At 29.7% G+C, this 26501-nt stretch overlaps 2 protein-coding genes across 2 annotated transcripts in view; one reads left to right on the top strand and one right to left on the bottom strand.

Annotated features, from left to right (window-relative positions):
• The window catches only part of LOC110283236 (uncharacterized), a 110676-nt gene extending 110604 nt beyond the window's left edge, over positions 1-72 (top strand). Inside the window, exon 71 of the mRNA XM_071179485.1 lies at positions 4-72. Within this exon, the coding sequence (XP_071035586.1) occupies positions 4-72 (69 nt within the window). The remainder of the gene's footprint in view (positions 1-3) is intronic.
• A 594-nt stretch (positions 73-666) lies between these two features.
• LOC107438254 (putative leucine-rich repeat-containing protein DDB_G0290503) overlaps positions 667-26501 on the bottom strand; it is a 36957-nt gene continuing 11122 nt past the window's right edge. Inside the window, exons 8-26 of the mRNA XM_071179479.1 lie at positions 25077-25187; positions 24438-24557; positions 22700-22834; positions 21143-21301; positions 18843-18968; positions 18619-18708; positions 17434-17568; positions 17132-17293; positions 15487-15603; positions 13411-13449; positions 12915-13049; positions 11823-11933; positions 10187-10315; positions 9983-10105; positions 8899-9036; positions 7585-7713; positions 4040-4168; positions 3835-3945; positions 667-837 (exon numbers count right to left, since the gene is read on the bottom strand). Of these exons, the coding sequence (XP_071035580.1) occupies positions 667-837; positions 3835-3945; positions 4040-4168; positions 7585-7713; positions 8899-9036; positions 9983-10105; positions 10187-10315; positions 11823-11933; positions 12915-13049; positions 13411-13449; positions 15487-15603; positions 17132-17293; positions 17434-17568; positions 18619-18708; positions 18843-18968; positions 21143-21301; positions 22700-22834; positions 24438-24557; positions 25077-25187 (2370 nt within the window). The remainder of the gene's footprint in view (positions 838-3834; positions 3946-4039; positions 4169-7584; positions 7714-8898; positions 9037-9982; positions 10106-10186; positions 10316-11822; positions 11934-12914; positions 13050-13410; positions 13450-15486; positions 15604-17131; positions 17294-17433; positions 17569-18618; positions 18709-18842; positions 18969-21142; positions 21302-22699; positions 22835-24437; positions 24558-25076; positions 25188-26501) is intronic.

The raw sequence follows: 26501 nt of genomic DNA, 5'->3' as shown, positions 1-26501 counted from the left end.
CAGCGAATGGATTGGCCAGCCAAATTCCCTGACCTGAATCCTATTGAACATGCTTGGATGCTCTTGGGATAGCTATTGCGATGCGCAATAGGAGATATTTGGGAAAATGTCTCCCATCTCTTAATTTTGTCCATCAGTGTATTATAGACGGGAGAGCTATTCTATCAGTCTCTGAGTTTCAAAACCGTTAAGAAAGCAAAAGATTTTCTTTACCGTAAACTTTACCGTTAATTGCAAACCGACTGCTGTCGGTTATTTTGCCATAATTTTAGAATAAAATCATTAACAGTGTACCCTACTAACACAACTAACAGCTCTTATAAATATTTTTAAAAGGGAAGAGTTATTCGTCTATAAAAAGGCTTTAAATTTAAAGCAAATACTTAAATTAATACAAGCTTCAAATACTTGAATTTGCTTTACTGATAAAAGTCTTCGGTAATATCCTCTTAAAAACAGTAAATAACATTTTAGAATATTGAGCTTAGCAAAAAATTAAAAAATCGATTTTATAACCTAATTTTATAACCTAAAAAAAATTTCAAACTTTTTATAAAACATTTAAAAATTAGCAAGTTCAAAGAGTTTTTGAAATTTAAAACTTTAGGAAAATAAGAATGAGTTATTATTTTACTCTCTGTATAAATAAGAACATTTCTTATAAACTTATATAATAATTTTTATTCCTTGTAAATTATCTACACATACTTTGGCATCAACATATTCTCCAGTGTCTTGTAGCGGATCAGATAAAAGTTTGATTTCAGAAATCTCGCTCCTTCTCATACTAATTGCAGACACAAAGAATTCTTCGCACATAGAGTAGAGTTTTTCATTCTACAATAAACTCATTTTTATTCCTTATTAAATTAACAAGTTCACTAAGTGTCATTCATTAAATAAAATAATTTTTTTGAAATATTTTTGTCATTAGCCTTATTTCGATATTGTTGAAAAAGATTTTTTTTTAAAATTGTGGACGTTATTAGGCTATAATATTTACTAATTTTTATATTCGCGAAGCATACTTGATGCGCTTAAAAGTTTCGTTTTATTTAGGTTAAAGTAAATTTTATTTAACTGTATGACTGCTACAAATATAATGTGTGATGCGTAATATTTATTTTATTTCAATGCTGCTACACAAGAGTATTCAAATACTTCTAAAAAGCTACTACAATTAAGGAAAATTAAACGTGTTTCTTGCTGTAAGGGTACACCAAAAAGATTACTTTGAAAATGACTTTAAAAAATTAACGATAAAATATGGTTTAAAACTAGACAAATGTGGTAAAATTGTGAGATAATTTTATCATAATACCTTAAAGCATGGTATAAAAATCATCTATTCGGATAAATTTACTTTTCAGTTTTGTAGTTTTTACTAAATGTGTGGATATTGATAAATAAACAGATAATATTGATAAATAGAATTTAAGGAAGCCGTTACCATATTAACGAAAAAATTACCCCACGAATGTTTTGAATACCGTATAAGTTTTATGTATTTTATATTGCATATTATGTATCATGCATTATATTATTTTCTTGGACTTTGGTTAAACCTTTGGGGTACAGAGGGAGCAATTTTAGACTTTTGTCTTGCTTTCTCGATAGAAAAGGTTTTGCTTTTATGACTTCCGGAGCTGGTACCCCCTGAAGACGTCAGCTTTGGTTGTCATATTTATCCAATTTTTTTCATATTTTCATTGTCTCATTTGTTTCAATTCCGTTTGAATTCACTGCCGCTAAGCGCGTTTTTCCATTGGAAGTACTATTATTTTTAATTGCTTTAAAATTTTGAATTCTTTACTTGATATTGAATACCGTATATTTTGATCTTATAAACCCGAAAGTTTTTTTTTTGCCAGAAATGTCATTACTATAGAGTATTGTGATTTTACCAGAATCTTATTCTCCGTGTGGGTCTTATATTTAAGCTTATTTGAATGTTCATTTTGAGCTATAAAGTTTTCAATTCTTATGATTATATTGTTTTTTTCCCTCCTATATTGTCTCATTTTTGGTGCAGGAAAGAAGCTAGAAGTAAGTTTCTGAAGGACAGCAGAAATAATCTGGAGGTAAATTAGTTGTTAAATTACGAAAGAAATAACATGTTTGAACGACTAAATTATTTATTGAATAACTGAAGTTTGATCACCATTCAAAACAGATGTTATAAAAAAACTGAAACGTAAATATAAACCAAGTACTTTTACAGTTTTTGAGTACAAAAATTTATTGATGATAACAATTATAAAAAGTAATGGCTCCTTTATGCAATTTTTCTGATGTCGTTTCAATAGAATACTTATCAGACTACATAGTTTTTCTGGATTTATCAATTGTAATTTTTTATTTTCCTTTGCTTATCTAGTGGGAGATTTCATGACCTGCAAAATTTGTATTTGAATGATAAAATTCAATTTTTAAAATCAATTATTAAATTATTTACAATTAATTATTAAATTATTTAAAATTAATTATTAAATTATTTAAAGTTACTTCTTAAATTAATTATTAAATTATTTAAAACTAATTATTAAATTATTTAAAATTAATTATTAAATTATTTAAAATTAATTATTAAATTATTTAAAATTAATTTTTTAAAATTTAATTTAAGTCATTGAAGTTTAGTTTAAATTTAGTGTGATACTTTACATGGACTTTTCTCGTCAAATTGCTATTAATGTATATTTAATGAAAAAGAGTAATTTTGCTTTCATAACTTATTTCATTTTCCCTTTAAAAAAACTTTGCTAATGTAAGTTCTCAAAGTATGGATAGGAACACTAATCATTAATGGAATTTCTAAACGAACATCAATTCCTAAATAAAAGTTCACAAGGATGAATTGATGTTTTATGATCATGCTTCTATTACAGGTTTGATTGAAGACAGGAGACCCAAAGAAAGCCTTTAGCCATTTGGTCGAAGCATTTTTATTGTAACTTTTATTAACAGCCATGCATTTTATAATTTGCAATACAGGTTGGCAGTTAAGTCTTTTGTTTTGAACAAGATATAATAATGTTCATTTTGAACAAGGTACCTTACGTTAATTTTTTATCATAATTTATCCGTTTTACTTCGTATTTATGTTAGGTTTTTAAATTCACAAAGAAAATTTTTAGTGAATGGAGAAATACCGGATAGCTCTCACATATAAAATTTCAGTCCAAAATAGAGCTTTGTTATTATATTATGTGTACTTAGCAACGACGATAGTATTTTGTTCCAGTGTATTTATCTGTTTTTCAAAAACTTGCTGATGTTTGGTTATTCTGTTGAAAAGATAAGCAAGCTACTCAAGACTACAATTTATTCGAAAAATTTAAAATATTTTGCTCAATCAATCATGGAATTTTTTCACAATTTTTTTTAAATTTAAAACTAGTTGATGATTACTTTATTCAAGATGATTTATTTAGTATTTTCATAAGAAATTTACTCTCGAATAAAATATTTCTTAACTCCATAACGATCGGTTTATTTTCAAGAAAACGGTCATAAAAGTGCCTATTTTGCCAAATACACGTATTTGATTAGTGCTGAGATCTAGTTTAAAATCAACTAACTATCTACAATTACCTTACAAATATCCTGGTACTGCCATCTGGTGTGTAAAATGAGAAGTAAAATGCTTTCCGAGCAAAAGAAATTAATTAATTTTTTTCTTATCAGAGCGTTACTACTAAACACTCCAGCTCGGAAATTTCACGGGAACGAGAAATAGAGGGCGGAAACTCAGCCCGTCATTTTCACGGGAGCGAGAAGGAAGGGGTTAATAAGATGCTCTCTGTATTGAGTTTGTCAAACTGTGAAACTTACCTGCGACTTTTCGTTTCGTTCAAGATAAGAGTTCAGTGTGTTAAGTTCAGATTCTATTCTTTCAATTATTTTTTCGTGAAGTTGTTTGCAATTCATAAGAACTTCGAGGGTCTACATTGTAAAGTAAGGTAATTCAAAATAAAGCAACGCAATGAAAATAAGCAAAATTAAAAGCGCTCGTCGAATAAAAGAAATAAATACTTACATTTTTATTTTTATTTTCCATGCTCGAATTGAGAATGTCAACTTCTGTTTTCAGATTGGTCATTTTTTCATTTATAATTTTAATGCTGTCATAAATAAACTCCTTACAGCTATCAACTTCTTTACGTATCTAAAAAAACATTAAAACTACTTCAAACTAAGACATTAAAACTAAGTTAAATCAATTTTGAAAGGGATAGTTAATATGATGTAGTAGATAGTTGATATAATGTAGTTGTATACTAGTCAGAGGTCTGTCCAGACATTTTGTGAAAGGTTCGTTTTTGTAAAATTATGAAAACTCGAAATTTGTGAATATAAGATAAATGTTAAGTCACATTCCTTCAACCAGGGTCCTGCTTTTGTGAATTTGCGTAAATAGGGTCCTGTTATTGCAAAAAACTTTTTCAAGGAGTTTTTAAATTGTAAAGAGATACAAGATTATGCTCAACACTGTAAAATTATAATAAAAAAAATTAAATTCTAAAAGATAAAAGCTTTTAAAAGATAAAACTGCTACTAAATTAGAGATGCAACACACAAATATTTGGTATTTAGCCTATACTGCTGAACGCAGAATACTAATTTCGGACGAATAAAGGAAGAAGCGTCTGCTGAAGACAAAACTTAGTTCGTTTACACCTGTCTTTCTTACCATTCTCCCCCTGGGACTGGGTTTATACGATTAACAAAATAATAATGAAGATAAACAAATCTGTGAAGGAACATAAATTATTTTGTGAACGGTTCGTTTTTAAGTTAAAATATTTTGCGAAGAGTCCGTTTTTATGAAAAGATATTTTGTGCAGGGTCCGTTAACAGACCCAAATTTCTTCTAAACAGACCCCTGCTAGTAGATATAATGTACGTGTACAGAACAGAAAATTAATGGTTAAAGTTTTTAAATTCATCGAAAACGTGAAAATTTAAGTGCTGTTATTATGAAATCCGAAGATATCATCATTTATTAGATAAAACATGATGAATTTTTCTTTAACATTCCAGTACTCAGGTAGCTGAGAAACAGTTGAACCTCATATGTATCTTCATCGAAGATTTCAATATCTTTTGGACAAAAATAAGGAAACCGATGTTAGCCACTGGGTTCCAAGTCCCGGATATCGGATGAGTGCAGGCGATGATGGTCTATTGAAACTGGCAATAAAGCAACAGATAGGCGAGCATCGTGTGAGTAACCAATCTGAATTGTCCATCTGAGTTCTATCAGTATTTCACTGAAGCATTTATTGCATTTTCAGAAGGCGAAAAGTATTGCAAAAGAGAGATTATTGTTTAATGCCGAGGTTAAACATGTTCAACGCATTCTCAACGATATGGCGGAAATCTGCTAGAATGCAGGTTTTAGTAAAATTGATAAAACATCTACAAAAAGGATGGAAGTTGCAATTATGTTTAAAATAGATAAATGCTAATGCTTGAGCCACGATAGCTCAGGGGATAGAGCGTTTGCCTTCCAATGAGGTGAACCGGATTCGAATCCCACGATGGCTGGTCGATACCGCACCGACCACAGTGCTGACATGAAATATCCTCAATCGTTGACGGATCATGGGTTAGAATCCTTTTGCCGTCAGGCTAATCGTTGGATGTTCTCGCGGTTCTTTTCTCCATGTAGCTCAAATGCGGGTTAGTACCATGAAAAAGTCCTCCACGAAAGTAAATTTCTCCCAATACTCGTTCCAGGAGTTCCCTTGTCTTCTGGATTGGGTTCAAAATTACAAGGCTACGGAGTTGAACATTAGCAGTCGTAAACCCATAAAATTGGGTAGGCTGTTCAACGACGGTTATAAAATAAAATAAATAAAGTATAAAATGTGAACGTTTAAAATGATATAAATGTTAATATAAACCGATTTTTTAAAAATTGAAGAATTTATTTGGGTGATTAGTCTTATCCCTATAAGCTAAACACTTCACCAATGATAGAGGAGAAGGTGTAAAAATGGGCACAGGTGTAAATATGGGCACCCCTCCCTAGAAGCTATGGGAGGTACTGAAGACTGGCGGCAAGGACTGTATATGGCGCCAGTTGCTAATATAAGATTGTACAGAGCAGTTGAAACCATTTTTTCAAGTAGTGTGGATGCAGCGTGAGTTATTATGCAAATTGGTGTTTATTCTGGACTGCAGACTTTTGAGAGGTATGTGAAATCGTTTTCTTTTCATGTACTTATGTTCAGTTAAAAATAATTTGACAGTGATATCCGGAAAGCGGAGATCTTAAGCTATTTTTTGAAGCACACCTTTAGTCACGCACGCTTTTAGGTTACTTGTGATAGTGGCCATCCTTCTTAGGTGGGGTTGGTGTAAATATAGGCCCCCATTTAAAGGGGGCCCATAATTACACCAACTTTTTTTAGTGGAGTTTAGCACACCAGGCTCTAGTTATGCCATTTGATAAGGCAGCTGAAATACCTCAATGTTCCCCGGGAACTTCAAGTGCAATTTCTCCGTTCGGCATATCTCCTGTTCCCAACATTAAGAAGATAATCACTACTCGTGGACGCAAAGCAGCAAGGTCTAGCCTCATCACCGGATTACCATACAAGGATCAGTTGACCAAGACGCCTTACAAGTGCTCTCAAGAAGACGTCCTTGAGTTTTCCCGGGGTAAGAGACCGGCCAGAGGGCAGGGTGGGAAGACGAAAGGCCTTCAAAAAAAGAAAATTCGGCCCACGCAACGATACGATTCATCATCGGACTCATCAGACTCGATGACCCTCCTCTTATCTACAGCGATGATGATACGAATCTGATAAATGTCAACGGTGGGGATAAACCAGACTCAAGCGATGCAACTTGCAGTTTTTGTGATGGAAAGTTCTCTGAAGACACTCGAGGAGAGGTGTGGGTAAGATGCGTTATGTGCCAAATGTGGGCACTGTGCCGGGGGTGAAAGAGCCAGTTATGTTTGCGATTTCTATAAATAATGTTTTTTCCTGTAATAAATAAATTCTCTACCATTTTGTATAGTTTTATTCTGTTTTTAAACTATTTTTGGTGGCTTTTTTGAAGAGGGCCCATATTTACACCCCATTTTTTCTGGTGCTTTTTTAAAAGATTTTTGAAAATCGTAGTTTTTGAAATGAAATAATTGATGTTAATCATTGTTTTGCCTTCTCGCATTTAGGAAACTTGTTATAGTTGTTAATGAAAGATAAAAATCTAGAAATTTTCAAATTGAAGGTAACTTTTTCCAAAAAAACAAAAGAGGGTGCCCATATTTACACCTTTTCCTCTACTAATAATGATGAGTAATTTACTTATGGTCTTGAAAGGTCAAGTCAAAAATGAATGTATACTTGTGTATAGAGCCGATATAACTGCCTGCTATAGAAATCTGTTCATTTGTGTTTGTTATTTTATTTTATTCGTGCATGACGTTCCACTTCTTGTATAAAAGTATACGCTTGACATTGAAAGTTTATCTAATTAGAAGAATTTTAAATGTTTTAAATGTTTAAGAATCTTTTTTGTTAAATTACTAGATATTTTAATAATTTTTTTTAATAAGGAATGCTTTACTTTTGACATCAGTTCTTCTTTTTCAGAGCATACTATATTCGTAACTTCTATCAAGTCATCACAGATAGTAGATTTCTTTGATAATCCATTCCACAGAAAGCTCTCAACCGATTTCAAAACACCAGAAACCTGAAAATGAAGTTTTTTTTTATCATAGATATAAATATTACTATAGAAATAAATATTAATTGCAGGAGTTATTTAAGTTCCACTTGAACAATTTATAATTTTCTTATCATAAAAGTTTTTGCTTCAATTATTTTAATTACAAGTGATCAAGTTTTAGTAATATGAGCTTCATTAAAAAGGCAGTATTTTAACTGTACTTCTTAAACAGAATCTGTATATTGCAAATAAACTAAGCTTAATATACAGTAGCGAGCCATGATAGCTCAGGGGATAGAGTATTCGCCTTCCAATGAGGTGAACCGGGTTCGAATCCCAGTCGATACGAATTCCGCATCCGGCTTGCATCGACCACAGTGCTGACGTGAAACATCCTCAGTGGTAGACGGATCATGGGTTAGAGTCCCCTTGCCGCCAGGCTAACCGTGGGAGGTTCTCGTGGTCTTCCTCTCCATGTAACGCAAATGTGGGTTAGCTCCATCAAAATGTCCTCCACGAAGGCAAATTTCTCCCAATACTCGATCCAGGAGTTCCCTTGTCTTCTGGATTGGGTTCAAAATTAAAAGGCTGCGGAGTTGAACTCTAGTAGTCGTAAACCCATAAAATTGGGTCGGCTGTTCAACGACGGTTATAAAAAAATATATATATATTCACAGTAGCTTGCTTTATTGGTTAGCTTGAAAGACAGTTATACAGTTAGCTAAACTTACTTTGTCTTAAGCATAGCAATGTAAAAACATTATGTCTATCCGCACCTGGAGAGCTAATGGTCAAAGATATCACAGATTTGTGAAATACTAATGATTAAAAGTTTATGATTCTTAACCCCTTAACGATGGGTTAATTTTCAAGAAAACGGTAATAAAAGTGACTATTTTTTGGCGTTTGTATTTGTATTACGTATTTGATTAGTGCTAACATCAATTTTAAAATAAACTAACTATCTACAATTACCTTAAAAATATCCTGGTACTGCCATCTGGTGTGTAAAATAAGAAATAAATTGTTTTCCGGGCAAAAGAAATGAATTAGTTTTATTCTTATTGGCGCGTTACTACTGAACACTCCAGCTCTTCAATATCACGGGAGCGAGAAATAGAGGGCGAAACCTCACCCCGTCATTTTCACGGGAGCAAGAAGGAGGGTTAAATTTATAAAAAATAAGTAAATGTAAATAGTAGAAATTACCATTTTTTCTAATTCTTCAGTAGAGCCCAATACCTTCTTCAGGTTCTTCATTTGGTTTTGGATACTGCGTATTTCTTCCTCCCGATGGGATATAATAGATTTAACAATCTGTCCGGAATCCACGAGATAAGTATTTACCTATTAAACGTATAAAAGTATAATCATAAATGATTATTCTTTAAAAATGTCAAGAACTAAATACTTGTGAAGGAAATAAAGTATTTAAAGAAAATAAAAAGTTATATTCTTAAATTACCCGTACACATTCAGAGAAAGATTAAAATTTACAAATTTAAAAAAAAAATACTCTAAACAAGGTATAGTTAAAATATAGAAAATGAATGTATTTAAAATTAATTAAAACAAGAGTATAAATTACAGGCGAAAGAAAAATGTGATAATAGAATAAAAATTCTATAATAAAATAAAAATTCCTCATACTATGTGTAATAGGAGAGGTACTATCATCAATCAATCTCTGATGAGGTTAAAGTATGAATCTTTTACTTTCAATCTCTGATGAGGTTAAAGTATGAATCTTTTACTTGCTCTTTGTTTCTACTCTGAAAAGACTGTGGACTATAGGAAAACCAAAAATCTCGCTAATTTTTACAGAAATGCTTTGGTCAAGATTTTGGTAAAGTAATAAAATGTGGTTTTATAAAATATAATAAAATTTGGTAATTTTATCATGATACCTTAAAGCATGGCATGAAAAATATTTATACTAAATTTACTTTTCAGTCTTGTATTTTTTACTAAATGTGTGGTAATCAGAACTATAATTTTGAAAACCAGAATAACTGCTAACCGTTCCCTAAGAACTAAAACAATTGCAAAATGAATGGTTTACATACCGTATATTTTAATTAGAATTATGTTTTTGCTTTAACCAGCAATGTCATTACCATACAGTATAGAAATTTTACCAGAATTCTTTTTCTCTGTGCATTATATTTAAAAATAAAGTTTTGTCATAGTTAACATACTTATTTAAGAAAAGTTTCAACAATTAAATTTTTTATTGAAATATAATGAGTATAAAATATCAACTAACAATGTTCTAGCTTTAATGAAAACATACCTCTTTATTTAAGAGAGAAGTCAAACGCTCATACGTGTTTGAATTCAGTTGAAACCTTTCCAACTGTCTTTCATTCAAGCAATGTTGTAAGAACGTAGAGCATTGATCACGATGATTCAATAACTGAAACAATAACGATTGATAGTGAGTGCCATTAAAATAACAGCTTATTGTAAAGATTTAAATAAAAAACGATTTTTATACCTTTCTATTATGATCAGTTTCAACAGATTTGAATTTTCCCAAAGTCTGATTTACATGTTGAATACATTTTACATTGATTTGTTCTATGGGTTCCTTACCCGCGCTGTTGAAATATCCACTAAATAAGGACTGAAAAACATAATTAAGATCACGTTTTAGTAAAAATGTTTATTTATGGTTAAAAAAAATATCAGAATGAACTATTATTGCTGTTAATGCAAGGAGTATGATTTAACAATTGAAAATAACAAGTACTAAAGTTCTAGGAGAAAATATTTTAGAAAGTACACTAGTGGACAAAATTAAGAGATGGAAGACATTTTCCTAAATATCTCAAAAAATACTGGATATAAATAAATGAAATTTGGTATGGATATAGCTCATTCCATGATAATAAAGTATGAAAAACAAAAATGAAAGTGCCATTCACTGGCAAGACCTATTGCCAATAAATCCAATGTAGTCTGAGCTTAAGGATAAAAGATGACAATAAAAGTGAGGCTTGTACAGTGTGTGTTGCCTCTAGTATGGTCACCCCTGACAGACAGACAGCATGCACAACGAGTATGCATGCTGTTAATAAGGGAGTTAAGGAGGACTTGTGGAAGACCCTCCCATTCTTCCACCAGAGAAATTTTTAACTCCAGAATGGTTCTGGGGGGAGGTTGGCGCACCGCAATAGCTCTCCCAGGAGCATCCCAAGCATGTTCAATAGGATTCAGGTCAGGGGATTCGGCTGGCCAATCCATTCGTTGAAAATCCTCGCTTTCCAGATACTCATCAACCATGAGAGCCCTATGTGGTCGCGCATTGTCCGTCCATAAAAATGAACTCAGGGCCAACAGCGCCCCTGAAAAGACGCTCATAGGGCTCTAGGATCTCCTGCCTGTACCTCTGGGTATTCACGGAACCATTGTCAAACACATGGAGTGGTGTGCGGGTATCTTACATGTGCGAATGAATGTGCGAAAATGCTTTCCATCTCTTAATTTTGTCCACCAGTGTATTTCCAAAATGATCTGTCACTAGCCTTAGTACCAAAAAAAGTTCACCAGCAACAAAAAGTTATGATTTTAACAAAAATGTTATAGATGGAAATAGATAGTTAAACACTCCAGATCCGATCACTATCTATTTTACTGATCATGCTTGGTTCATTACTTCATTCAATAATAAAAAGTCAACTATAGTGCAGTGAAAGTCGATCATAATTTTTTTTGGGAAGTACTATTTTAAAGATAGTGACGTTAAAAGTACGTCTTTCAGTCTAGTGCACAAACCTATGTTTACAAACATGTTGCCCACAAAGCAGTTATCAAAAGTCGAATCTCGATCAGATTTTTTATAACGATCGGAAATTTCCAATTAAAATTTTGTGAAAGAATCCAGATGAACTTTTTAGATTTTTGAATGATGATTTGATGAATTTTTACAACGTTTATACCATTCCTTTTAAACATACAATTGCTTTTTTAAGTAAAGTTTTAATACTTCAAGCAATGCAGCATAATCAATTTTTATTTCGGCTGGTTATTTTTAATTGCAGTAATATTGTATAAAACATTATACAAAATAAGTGAGCAATATTATACAAAAATAAGTATTAAGAGAGACAAAAGTATTTTTTTAAACTTACTTTGAGCTCTCCTAATTTCTCAAATTCTTCATTAATTACTTTATTTTCTGCTTTTCTCCTTCGAGAAATTCGCGACAAATATTCCTTTGCTCTTGTAAGGTTAGACATGCCCTAAAAAGTACACATTTATAATTGTGTACGATAAATTATTTTAATAATAATAATTTTACATACATAGTCACAGAATATCTCGAATAAATAACAAGATAATATCATTTAAGGATTGCTATAGATTCGTAATATCAAAAAGAAAGACAAAGCAGATTGATTATGTTAAAATTGCATTAAAAACGAATATTTAAATAAACCATGAAATTTCTTAGTATGCTACACTATATCGGCTCAAAGAAGAAAGTTCTAAGATAACGTAATCAAGACGACGATATAACAAAATTTTTGTCACTTTTTGGGATACAAATGGATTATTTGATTAAATTTTCAAAACTAAGCTTGCTTAAAATTTTAATAATTTTTTCCAGTCAAATCAACCAATCAAACAAAATGCAGATAATTGTAATATGTGTAAATAATTAAAGAAATAATGCGACACTGTAAAGCGTGCGAAATTTGTTTTGTAACTTATTGCACATTAGAGTTCAGAAACAAACAAAAAATGAAAGAAATTGTCCTTACAATTTCCAAATAGGAAATATATAAATACAAAAAANAAAAAAAAAAAAAAAAAAAAAAAAAAAAAAAAAAAAAAAAAAAAAAACACTTCGATGAAAAACAATTTGCAGACGCTCTTATAATCTGCAGCACCTGATGCCGAACTGGAGGGCTATCAGGCTGGTATTTAATTAAAAAAATTAAGTGGACGATCTAGGAAAATTCAGACCCTTGCCTAGAAAAAAACAAAACAAATTTGATATGTTTTTTTTACAGATGATATGCTCGCAGCAATCAACTCACTCATTCAAATACACACTGCTGTACTGCTTTTGTACAATTACCTGGAATCACAGCGAACTGACTAAACTTTTTCACTCTGCCACTTCTAGCGCAGAATCTCTCCTAACTTTACTTTAATTATTTAATGATAAATATAGTAAGGGGCATAAAAGGGCAAAAGTTATTGTGCCTATAACTTACATCCAATATACTCTCATCCTTTTCTAAGACAGATGTTAATTTAAAAATTTCATCTTGTACAAATTTTCTTTCTTTTCTTCTATGAACTAAGCCTTTGAAAATTATATCAGAAAAACTTTGAATGACATCTGCAGCCTAAAATGGAAAAAAAAAACTTAATTAGAAAAAAAAATACTAAAGTGCACAAATAAACCTCTTATTGTACTTATTTTAAAATAAATGGCAGCAATATTTTTAAGTGAAAATTCGTTATCATTTTCTTAAACTAACGTTTATGTTAGAGTGACTTCTTACTGAGAAAAATTAAATCCAATTAAAATTGAAGTTAAGATCCAACAAAGATCGAAGTCCTTTTAAGGAAAAATCCAATTAAGATCGTAGTTAGACAATTCAAAAACTAAATATATTAAAAAGGCCATGCAACCAAGTTAGAAGGCATTGGCTTATAAAAAAAATGTTTACATGACGAATATTTTAAACTTCTTGTATTACTTACTTCTAAATTTTCATTTTGCTCCTGTTCTATCTCAGTCATCTAAAAAAAAAAAAGATATTTTCGCACATAAAAATATTTTTACAGATATATAAGTGTTTATAACACTTCAATAATAGTCGGTAACAATGATCTTATTTAATGATGAATAAAGTCATTATTTAACATATCATGATAAGTAAAATGATTATATCTTATTATTTTAAGCTAAAGTTTAGTTTACAGGAGGCCTCTTTAAACACCACCTTTAATTGTGAATTGCAGGTTTGATTATCTCCTGATACTTTTAAATTTCATTCTTTTAAGTTTTTTAGTTTTATTTCTCATTTTTGATTTTTTTTTAAATTTTTTACATGCATCTGATGACAGCGTATATTTTGACAGCACTATACCTTTAAAAAATGTGTGAAAATAAAGACATGACTTTATTTTAGGAGAAATAACGCTTGATAATCTTTAGCATTTCTATGGTATTTTGTTAAAAAATGTAATGCAATAAAATTATAACGGTTAATAATTTTAAGTAAGTAACTTAATATTGAATAATACTTTGTTTAGATTTTTCAAATTTACTTTTACTATTGTTTAAACCAAGGCATGGAATTTCAGTTTCAAAGATATTAGCCACGATAAAATTTTCAGTCGCCAATAAGAAAAATATTGCTGCTTAATAACAAAACTAGCACGTGGCGTTTTACTGTGGCATGATAATCTATGTGTATATAGTTTAATTTAAAACTCAGCATTTAAAAGAAATGAAAATTACACACCAGCCTTAAATATTTGATTGCAAATGGCGAGGTGTCGGGTGCAAATTTCAAGCTCTGGTTTAATCTGGTAAAAACCAATTGGGATAAAAAAACTAGCTTAGAGTAAATTGCACAAAAACTAAGATATTTATTAGAAATTTAAAAACAGAAAAATGTGCCTATTTTCATTTAATTATCGAGTTATAAACTTATAATTTTACTTTAAGTTACAAAATCAAATTCTGTCGGCAAACGGGGTGTTATATGTAAGCTATAAAAAGATGCTTTATTTTGGGAATTTTTCAACTTTGGCCATTGAGTTTTAAAAGGATAGATCGTAAAGATTTATTTAATAGCTAGAATAAGAATTAATAACGAGTAATAAATTCCAAAAACTTTATCAAAACTCTGATCAGGTAATATTTAATTGATGAATTAGCAACAAGGAATGCAACTGCAATAAGCAACTGCAATTAGCAACTGCAACAAGAAATCATTTGAAGTTTATATTTGAATGTATATTTTGTTATTGTGCTCTTAAGTATCTTAAAAAGGATTTTTGCCATTGCTATTCGTAACCATTCATTTGCCAATTTTTTTGGGTGATATTTTGCAATTTTTTTCTCCTTGCACTGCTATTCACAAAATTTTATAACTCCAGAGCTAAAAAGAAATGAACAAAAAATTTTATATGCATTTCTTTAGCATAGAGGACCTATAGAGAGTAAAGAGGAATGCATAAAAACTTTTACGAGTGCCACTTCGGATACTTTGGATGTAAGATGCAATTTTAATTTTGGATATTAATAAATAATTTGAAATGTCATTGTTAAATTTTCCAACAGTACAACTAACTGTCAATTTAAAAGTTAAGATCAAATATTGAACCAAATTTTGTGCAGAAGAAATATTGCTTTAACTAGGAGATAAAAGATCTATTCACATTTATTTTTACATAAGGTTTTCAATTTTGTTATTTTCTAAAATATGATGAACCGTAATATCAAATGGCTTACATAAAAATTTAATTTAATTGCTGAAATTTCATTCTTAAAGTAATTAAAAAAAATTTTATTTGTATCACCAAACATGATTTTTATTTTTTATGAATCTAGGTACATAAGGTACTAAACTTCATGGAAGATACAAAAAATTAGGTCTCTAAAATCAAAAATTAAAACTTTCATTGTTAAGGTTTTTAAGACTCTATTCCTGTGAAAAGTTAAGAAATATAGGTTCCAAGTTAGACACGATTAAATCAGTAATTAAACGCAGTTTTGAATTACTAACTTTAAACAAAGTAAATAAATTAATTAATTAATCGACATACCTCAGAAACAGCAACCAGTTCTGGCTCAATATAAGATACAGCATTTTCCTTCTTTAAAATTGAAACAGCTTGAAATAAGTCCGGAAGTGTTATTTCAATATTTAATACATTTTTAGCCTGAAAAAAATATTAAGAAATTTAACAGCAATTTATAACTAAATTCCTCAATTTTCAGAACTTAAATTTTTAGCAAGTTAACTAATAATTCTACCAATGATTAAAAATATTTCAGCAAACACTGTTCAAGTTGGGAAATAATGTGAATTAAAGTTATATAATTCAAATAAAACAATAAATGTAAATTGTGAATATAATATATTATAACAAAATAAACCAGGGATTTTTTTCTTGAAATTATTTGAATACTGAAAATATATTTCATTATTGAAATCAGACATGATATTTAAAAGCAGTGATAAATGAACTTAAAGTGCTAAAAGAATTAAGGTTTGATGGGACAATTTAAGAGTGAGGAATATGATATATAATGCATGTAACGATTTGGTTAATGGAGTTCTCAACAATGTGTGAGATGCTGTTAAGGAGAACTGTTATTTTTTCTTGTTCTTTCTTACATGAACTTATTTTTTCATATAGTACTTGTAAAAATATAGGGTACCATGAGAAGTATTTATGATTTTTCGAGATGTTTCTTTTAAGACAAAATCATTTTAATTTGGAAGAATTGATTAAAAAACATGAAAAATGATTTTTTTAGATTTTAATTTTGTTCTATTTTTCTGCTTTTCTCCGGAATTAAAAACTTTCTTTTAAAACTAAAATATTATTTTTTATAGATATATTAGACCGTATTTTAAAATGCATAATACTATTTTTGAGAGGATATTTATTGAAACAATAAACGAATACATGTCACTTCTCAACAGTGTGTAAATTAAAAAAAAATGTCAATTCAAGATATCATTTTGTCCTATTAAATGAAAAAAATCGCATTAAAATATTTAAATAGTTTTTTGAAAAAATTGTGTCATATTTTCTTATTTTCCTTCAATATTAATCACCATGAACTCCTTTCAAAATCTTAGAATAATAAATTATGCATTTCTATTCATTTTACGTGAAATGATATCTTGGACAATAAACAGATCAAAAACCATTGAATTTAAAGTTTTCGTTTGGTGCGCATAAAATGTCGGATTTTAAGTGTATAAAACTACATATTTTTGTCAAAAGTTGCTTATTTAAATAATTGATGCTGCTTTTTAAAATCATTTAATTCTCTATATAGAAGTTTTACGACTGTCTTTATTTTCATATTGTTTAGCCTGTAAAAACTGTTCTAAATGTTTAAAAAAATCGATTGGTGAAATATCCGGTGAATAAGTTTATTCATTTTATTTCATTCATTCTTCCCGTTTTTTTTTAAACATTTCGAACAGTTTTTACAGTCAGTGAAAGCTGGTTTAGATGTCTACAAAACATTATATTAAACAGTATGAGAAAGTCTGGAAAATTCCATACATGGAGTTCATTGATTTTAAAGATCAGAATTTTTATTAGACAGGTATCTATGCATTGAAGTCTGGCTAGAAAAAGTGTATGGTAGCAAATCGAGGCAATTTCGATTAAATAACATGTAATTCTAGATTTCACAAATCTAAGAAAATGCGTGGTTAGAACGTACTGAATAAACTTTTTGATGTCTCGATTCTGGTTTGTCTGACTCTCTTTCATCTGCAGATTGCTTACTGTTCTTGTCAAGTTCGATTAATCTTGATAAAATTGTTTGATACCTTTCTACAGCTGCTAGATAAATTTCTCTCCAAGATGCGGCATATTGAAGGAACTGGAGAAAAAAAAAGCATCGATTTAAAATATAGTCCACAAACAAGTTTATAATAAAATACTGATAGTTCATAACTTAACCAACAATTTGGCAATACTAAGATACTTTTTAAAATAGTTTTAGATATTATTTTGACTTACCTCAGGTTCTAATTCTTTGAAGTTGAAAGAATTGTTGTCGTCATCCAACCTATTATCCTCATAAAAGGCACTGCCAGAACTTTCTGGAATAGAACTATCAAATTTTGATCCAAATTCGCCATCATTTACTGTAGTCTAAATAGAAAGTAATGCGTGTAATAACTAACGAAATATAAAGACTAAATATTAAGTAATGCAAAAAATATTAAAAAAAGCCAGTATTAATGTGTATTAGATGGGTAAAAAATTTTAATCTCGATTCAGTGATCATGGGTTTTTTAATTAATCAATTTTATGTAGTTTACACTATGTGTTAATTTCTTAAGTTAGTTATTTTCTAATTTTCTGGGGTTATTACAAAAATAAAATTATTTCATGAATGAATTTTGTTTGATGATAAGCATAGCAATTTTTAGTGGTCAAAAAAGTTAAGAAAAAAAACTATATTTTGTGTGTTAAAATTCGATGCTATAAATTATTTTTGAAGTCCCTAAAAATATCTCTTCACCGAAAAGTTCTTATTTAATTATTAGAATTCAAAAAAATGCACAAAAGTTTGGAACACAACACAAAATGTAAAAAAAGTGTATTAAAAATAAACACGAGATTCCAAAAAAAGTACTATTACAATTGTGATTACTAAAAATTTTTCTTCAAACGCTATAAATTAAAAATAATATATAAACAAATATAAAGTTTGCCTCCTAGAAATGATCAAAATTCACTTTTGAAAAGTACCTGAAAATAAAATAGCTAACGTTATCAATCGAATACTTGCTGTCACATCCAAATAAAATTATAAAAGAAAATAGTACTTAAAATCAATTTATGTCGAAAAATTAGTTCCAGAGCATATGTTGGATTTTATATCAGTCTATTAAAAGGTTTAGTTATAACGAATTGGAATAGACACAGGGTGAAACATAATCACAGTTCTCCACATGTATTATCAAGAATCCTTTTCGAAAATAAGGTTAAAAATATACTGATATTAGGGCACGGAAATTAATTCTTAAGCAAGTAAGAAACTGAAGCCCTAATTTGAAACTCCCAATGAGTCTCCTTTTTTTGGGCTGGAGTAAAAAAATATACATTAAGTACATTCATTAAGGATTTAACAGAATAAGAAAAGTACAAAGATATAGTAAGAAATAGGCATGAAATTATAAAATAAAAACAACATACGCTGTTAAAATTTAGATAGCCTTCGAAATCTTTTTTCCAAATCAAAACAGACATTGGAAAAATGTTTTCCCATAGGAAATTATAAGGAATCTAAAATAGAGAAGTTGAGAAAAATCATTAATGTATCAACAAAACATCAAGTTATATCAATGAAAAATGATTTCCTATAATTAAACAGGCATTTTTAAAATGCTTTTTTTTTGGAACATAAAACAGAAACATACCTTAATCGTTTTCTGTGAAGTATTTCGGCTCTTAGCTTCAAATAAAATAGGGTTGTCATCATTTTGTAACTTTTCAAGCCATTCTTTACCTGGCAGCAAATCTATCCATGATGCAACATCAGATTTCTAAAATAATTGAATAGTAAAGTAAATAACAGCAACTAAATGTGAGAAATTCCAAAACAAACCATGCAACTAACTGCACATTTCAGAATTTATTTTAACAATACTTCTAATGTGTAATTTCGAAACAACATAAAATTGGAAATTTCATTTTTGTAAGTTATTGTAAGTTTTTGTAACCTGTAACTTGCTTTTTCATAGTTTTGCCTCGAAATACTGATTTGAGATAACTAATGCTTAGTGTTATTTTTTTCCCTTTAAAAATCTATTTTTTGGTACAGAAAATAATTTTTTCTCCTATTTTTAAAGTTTTATTATTAATTTCTAAACATTAATTTTTTAACCTTTTCAAATAAATAAATGAAAACCATTAAAAATTCTTTTATGAAAATAGCCACTAACGATTTAATAAAAGTTGGATTTTTTAAATTTATTATTGTTTTTATTTTTAAAAATTCTACAAAGAGGGCCAACAAAAGTATGAAATTTTAACTTCGAATGAATTATATTTCTTCATTTAATTGGAAATTCTTAATCTCAGTATGATCAGGTTGCAATTATATATGGTAACATATATTTAGCAAGTGTTTTCTTCAGTTTTACTGGCACGTTAGTAACTTTCATGAAATTTTTACTCATGATTTGGAATAACTTCGGCCAAATTTCAGCATACAGAGTTTAATATAACTTTTCAGAAGCTTATGTGGGCATGATATCGTTGACGTAAACGTTCAAATGATAAAAAAGGAAACGAAATCAAGTTACATAGGTAGCCGATTCTTATAATTTTAATGCATACAAAAAGGAGTTAAAAGTAAATGGATCTGCTGATGACTATTTCATCCAAAATCTGCACCAAAAGTGACTTATTTATTAAATGACCGATTTATTGATGTCTAATTTATCTATTATTAAAGTGACTTATTCATCAATAGCCAAATTGTTACAGTCTGTTGAATAGGATCCTCCGTTTCAGAAATAATAGTGCAAGCACTCGTATGCACCTTGAAACCAAAAATCATCCCTGCCAGGATCAGCTACCACGGACAGAAGCGTGTGGATGACCGGGGCTGTCGTTGGCTGGCTCGCTTTGTAATCGTGGTTAAAAGAGCAACAGTGCTACAGATGTGCCTTTTCACAGTAACAACGCAAGTTGTCATAACCATGGCCTCTCAATGAGGTGCAGGAGGCATCATACTATGAGAGTCTGCTCACTGTGCAAAGCAAAGCACAACGCTTGGAATGTTGACGTGAACATCACCATTTGACAGTCTCTAGGTGTGGAAAAATATTGCCTAGAGTGATAGATTCACTTTGTTAACTGCACAGAAGGAAATGTACACGTCTGGAGTAAACTACATGAAGGGTAGTGTATCCTTTATGTCAGTATGGGAATCTTCCAGCAGTCGGAGTAGGCATTTTCTGTCTGAAGACTGTTCGCAGAGACTAAAATGGGTCCACTGATAAGTTTGATATAATCTCTCACAGGTGGACGTTACTGGCATATCCTTGACGTCTATACTATCATCTATGTTTATATTTGACAGCCTACAACGGGATTATCTTTCAACAAAGACAATGCACCGTACATCGGAAAGATAGGATGAACATTTTACAGACCAACACGATTATTTTTTGGTCATCAAGGTCACTTGATTTTAATGCAATCGAGCACATCTTTTCAACGCACCACCACCTTTAACCACATCTTTGTGAATTGTGAACGTATGATAAAGAGTCTTATATAGGAATTGATAACTATATCTTTCTGTGTGGTATCGAGTTCATGCCAAAATTAATAGCAGGCGTCATGTAGGCGAAAGATGTTGTAACGCGATACTAGAGATATATCCCGATTTCAATTGTTCTTCGTGGTGTTCTGATGTAAATATACAGAAATATGCTTTTTAAAATTGGTTATATACCATAATAATAAATTGTTATAGATTTTTAGCTGGTTTAAAAAAAACAGCTTCCCATTTAAGCTTCCTATTATAATTTCCCAATATTATCCTCTATATTAAAGATACAAGAATGAGCTTTATTATAGGGAACATCAACAGTTTTATAATTAAAATCAGGTAAAATTAAATATTTTCCTAACACATAAGATGTGATAGCGTACCTCAAAGTATTTTATGAAAAACAAAGTAAGAATGACATTATTTTAGAATTACCTTTGAAGTGTCTATCTCAATACCCATTGCTTTTTTGACTTCATCAAACAATGATAGTTTCGGCTTTAATTCCAGAGTAATTTCGTCGGAATCAGAACTCAACAGCTGTTCAAGGATATCAAGAATAAGAGCATCCCAATTGAAATTTACATTATATGTCTAGAAAAAAGACATCTCTTAAGTTTTATATAAAGAAACTCGAAATTTATTGCGTCATAAAACAAGTTATAAGTGAATTATAATTATTTAATCAAATACTTTTGTTCATTTAAATTTTCATGCATCAATATAAAAAATTATTTTTTTAGTGCGCTAAAAAATAAATGTTTGCAAGACTTTATTATATTTATATGGAGGAAAGAGTAGGTGTGCTTGAATCATGTTTTACATTGTAAGTTTTATTTATTTGTGTTATTTTTTTTTCAAAAGGTGCTGAGATAATATGTGTTTATATTTATTGTTTAACACTAAATCGTCCGTTTCTCTTTCCCGGCTAAGAATTCCATAAAGTTAAAATTGAAATATTATGAGTTTATGCATCTTACTAAACCCGTTTGTGACGTCCTTTAACCTTCTATATTACCTGTTTAAAAGTAAATACTTTTCCTTGTTATTCAATGAAAAACTTAGGTATAAAAAATAAATTTCTATGCAATCATACCCATTTGCAGAATCTTCGGTCAATTGAAAGGATTTACGAAACAAAATATATCAGTAGTAAATAGTAACGAAAACAAAAAACATAGTTAAATTTTAGTTTTCAGAAAAGTTCAGATCATTTTGTTCAAAGAGTGTAAGAAAAAAACTTTTTTTTTCCGTATCAAGTGATTTAAATAGTAGATTAAGAATTATTTTATTCGTCAAACTTCGTAATAAAACCATCTTCAGTTGTGAGAATCTAAATTTAGACACTAAAAATTTACGTGTAATTCTTTAAACAACGCAAATTAAAACATTAGAGTAGTCCTAAACAATTTACAGTTTTTTTTGTTAATTCTAATTTGATTTTTTTAAATATTACCTAAACTAAACCAAAACGTTTTTATAAAATAGGGGACTCATAACTTAGAAATTCTGTGCAATCAAATTAATTTTAAATTATTTATTTTTAGAACAAAGAAATTTCAGAAAATAACAAAAAACCTATAAAGTGTTTTCAGCTCCTTTTACTAATTATAAAATTTTCTACAAAAAGTAATTTGCAAGAATATANGCAGTCTTAAGCTATGAAATAAATTTATTAATTAAAGTTGACTTATTCTTCGAACTAAAATAATTTTACTAACTACTTCAGTTAAGGGAATTTTAATTTTATTTGTGCTCTAACAATTTAGAAGTTAAATAAAGTTTTTATATTTTTTATCAGCACTAATTTAACATTTCAGGCCTAAATTCATGATAAGTGCTGTCACTAATCAATATTGTCATTTAAATTTTCTGTTCTACTTATGCTATATCATTATTGTTGCTTTATTCTGCATTTATATGGCATTAAAGATTGGAATTTTTTTTAACTTTAAACAGCCATATATATATATATATATATAAATCTCTTACCATCTCCTTAATCAGAAGCATTTTCTCCTCTTCCGCAATTTTAAAATCAGAAGTGAATTCTAAACAACGTTTAATTAGATCTTCAGAATGGTATTTTGACATAACGTAAAATATTTCATTCCACGATGGTACGGACTGAAACAATATAACAAATATAGTTAATACAGAAAAATTAAAAGTAGAATTTTACTATAAAACACGTAAGTATAAGTTAAGTAATGAGCCTGGTGACACTAAGCTTGATATGGAAACTCCTACAAACTTGGAAACAAGCGCTTCTTGGACTTAGGGTTACATGCTTTCGTGATGAGATTAAACTCGGAACTTCAAACTAGTTTATAGCTATCTTTCCTGTGAAGTCAATATTTAAAGCGCGTTCTAAAAATTAGTGACATTAATATGGAATAGCGGTGTGATGAAAGATTTTTTTTCAGACTTAACACAACGCAGCGGAAACTTCTACAATACTTCAGAACGACAATAGATACAATGTTTTAGCAAGAGTCCAGCTTTTTTGGCGAGTACAGGCTTTCTCAGAAGGAAGAGAGCAGATGGAAGAAGAATCGTGCACCAAACGACTTTCAACTGAAAAAGAACCGATGAAGGAATCCGGGATCTTGATCATTCAGATCGTCTTTTGAGGGTCAGAATGTTCGGGAATAGTTCAATTTCAATCACACCATCCATCAATGAATTGAGGATGAGAAAAATCTGCTCAAAAATGGCTTCAAAAAACTCTTTCGCTGAAACGAAGGGAAAGGAGATGAGAAAATGTCCTTTTAGGACACTAGAAAATATTCGAAATGTATTAACCCAGGGGATTGAATTTATACCTGTATCTGAGTTCCAGCACTGCTATAAGAAGTGGAAGAAGCATATTTAACTCAGCATGGCTTTCTGAGGGGATTATTTTGAGGGAAGCAATGTGGAATAATAATTCTGTTCGAATAAAAGATATTTAAAGCATCAGTTTCATTACTAAGGGGGGAAAGGAGGGAAGATTTTAAGCAAACGATTACGAATTAATTTTACGCTGAATCGAATAAGATTTAATTCAAGATAGTAGGACACTGCCACAAACCCGCTTATAGGGTGGGCCACAGTCACACAACAGAGGACAGCACAAAGAGAGAGAGAAACATCCATGCCCAGAGCGGGGTTCGAACCCGCAACCAATGGCTTCGCAGTTAGGCGCGCTAACCGCTCGGCCACCTGGCCGGCACTTCATAATTTAATTAATTTATTTTGAAATTTGCTAAAATCTAAAGAAGTACATCTAGGATATGCGCATTCCAAATTTTATGCAACTATATGCAATGCTTCTTTTGATATATCAATTTTAAGGCAGCAAATTTTTGGCTGTTATTTGTCTACAGAAAAATAACTATAAATATTGATATGATGTTGATTTTGGGATTGTAGCGACTGTAAAAATCTTATTAACTATGTAACTTATGTTCCAAGTAAAATGAAAATATTTTGGTGTTATTTGAAGCAGAATAAAGTAGGTTATTTTTTTGAAACAATGAATAAAAACCGATTTTTTAAAAATTATTTTGATATTCTCGGCAAATTTTAATAACAAGAGAAGAACATTTATTTCTGCAATTACTATGAATACTGGTTCTTTTGCAAAGCTGTTAATTACTTTCAAATGGTAATTTTAAACACATGAAATAACTCACTGCAGACAAATTACTAGCAAAACAAACGAAAAATTTTAGACAAAAATATCTACCTGGTTAAGGAGGGTTTTTTCTATCAGTGTTGGTACATTTAATTCATATGACACCTTCCCTGCAGTTTTAGATTTGACGGCATGAATAAAAAAGTCCTCCCAAGATATGTAATCAGAAATCTAAAAATAAATTGATGAAAGGTAAATACCATTTTCTGAACTAAACTTAAATAACTGAAAAGATTGGTTAACGTCAAGCTTCGGAAACATTAAATTTATTTTTTCAAATTTCTAGCAAATAGTTAAATATTTTTTCAAATTTAATTAAATATTTTTTCAAATTTTAAAAACTGAAATAATAGAGAAAATTAACATAGCAGGAACCTCGTTTAAACGTTACTGCACTAAAGAAACGCAATATTATTTACAATTTCTGCAAGTTTAGTAGACTCTCATAATGCACAGACGAACCTATTACATTATTTTTGTGAAATTTGTAGCTTGTAAGTTGTGAAATTAGCTTACAACCTAAATTCTATCGTAATATAAACCATTTAGTCTATAATATGATAATGTAATTTTTCAAAAATTGGGTCTGAATTCTTTATAATACCCTAATGTGGCAAACACTCACAACATGGTTAAAACTCTTATTTGGCTAGAATGTGGCTATAACTGGAATAAAATTATTAAACTTACCGAATCCAATGAACTGGAGGAGCTTTCCACAATTTTATCAAATACTTTTAAATCTTTTTCGATGGAAGATCCAACTTTTAAAAAAATTTCTTTCCAAGTTTCTATTTTGGCCTAGATAAAAGATGAAAAAGTTAGGGAATTTAGTTTGCAATAACGATAACTATAAAAACACTCAATTTCTTAATTTTATCAAATACGAAAGAGCATGAAAACTTCACCCTATATTTGCGGTTAATATAGTTCATTGAAAAAGTTTTATCAAACTGTCTCCTCAAAAATTAAAGTGAATTTAAATTTGTTTCATAAATAATTAGTTAATTAAGAAAACTGCATTATTTAAATAACATCTTAGAATGCGAAAACTTTTGCAAATGTTTTTAGTTTAGTCAGGCAGTATTTTCATTTATACTTTCTGTAAGAAACATCCTAAAATTAGTATACGAATTACAAATAACTTACAAACTATTTCAGAAGAATATATTTTACTCCAAAAAATATTTTGATAGGAATCATTTCATTAAAAAATAATATTTCAAACTCAGAAAACATAATTTGGTTCTTGCACTTCAAGGAGAAGTTGATCACGGATGCCCACACATGTGACCTATGACGTCAGCCCCAGCTGGTCGTTGATTAGCATTGGCATGTTAAAGTTGAGCTACGTTTTTCCGCATAAGTTAGAATGTAATTAAATGTGAAATTAATTAAGTACAGTGCGGTTGTTGAAAAATAATTATTTCTTGTCTACGTCTTTTACTTAACTTAGATTTTTCTTTGTTTGTTTATGTATTTTATTGTAACCATGATATATTTTTGTTTTATGTACAGTCCGCAAAAAAAAAAAAAGATATCACCCTGAATAACTTTCGTTCTAATGATCGGATTTTCACGAACTAAAGGTCAATATTAATGGTTCCTGGGGGTGACCTCAAATATGCTAATTAATTAGTGCTAACTATTAATTAAGTTACGAAATCAGACACAAAAACGTACTTTCTCTGAATAAACATATATTTTTTTTTACATATTTGGCTTTTTAACCTTCAAAATATAGGGGGTAGCCGCAATCTGGGAAATATGGTCCCCATAGTTTGGTCAGGAGAGCGATCCTAAGTTCGTACCCCTTAATGATAATTTCACTTTTTACGTTTTTAGTCATATTTTTAAAACTAATTAAGCAATTCGAAGAAAATTTCACCCAGTCATAAAAATCATTCACCCAAAGATAATTTCACGAAAAAAATAATTTTTAATAATTGTTAATTATTTTTTATTATTTAATTAAATTAAGGATGAAAAATTTTTGAATTATAAGGTATGAATTTTTTTATACCATATTAATCTACATATTTTTCAATTGAAAAATCTAAAGTTTCAACTGTTTTTATTTATTAGAAGCTGCAATAAAAAATACATAGCAAGTTT

Source organism: Parasteatoda tepidariorum, chromosome 4 (assembly GCF_043381705.1).
Source record: "Parasteatoda tepidariorum isolate YZ-2023 chromosome 4, CAS_Ptep_4.0, whole genome shotgun sequence".
NCBI lineage: Eukaryota > Metazoa > Arthropoda > Arachnida > Araneae > Theridiidae > Parasteatoda > Parasteatoda tepidariorum.
Note: the sequence above shows the minus strand (reverse complement) of the source record. Positions and strands in the feature narration are given on the sequence as shown.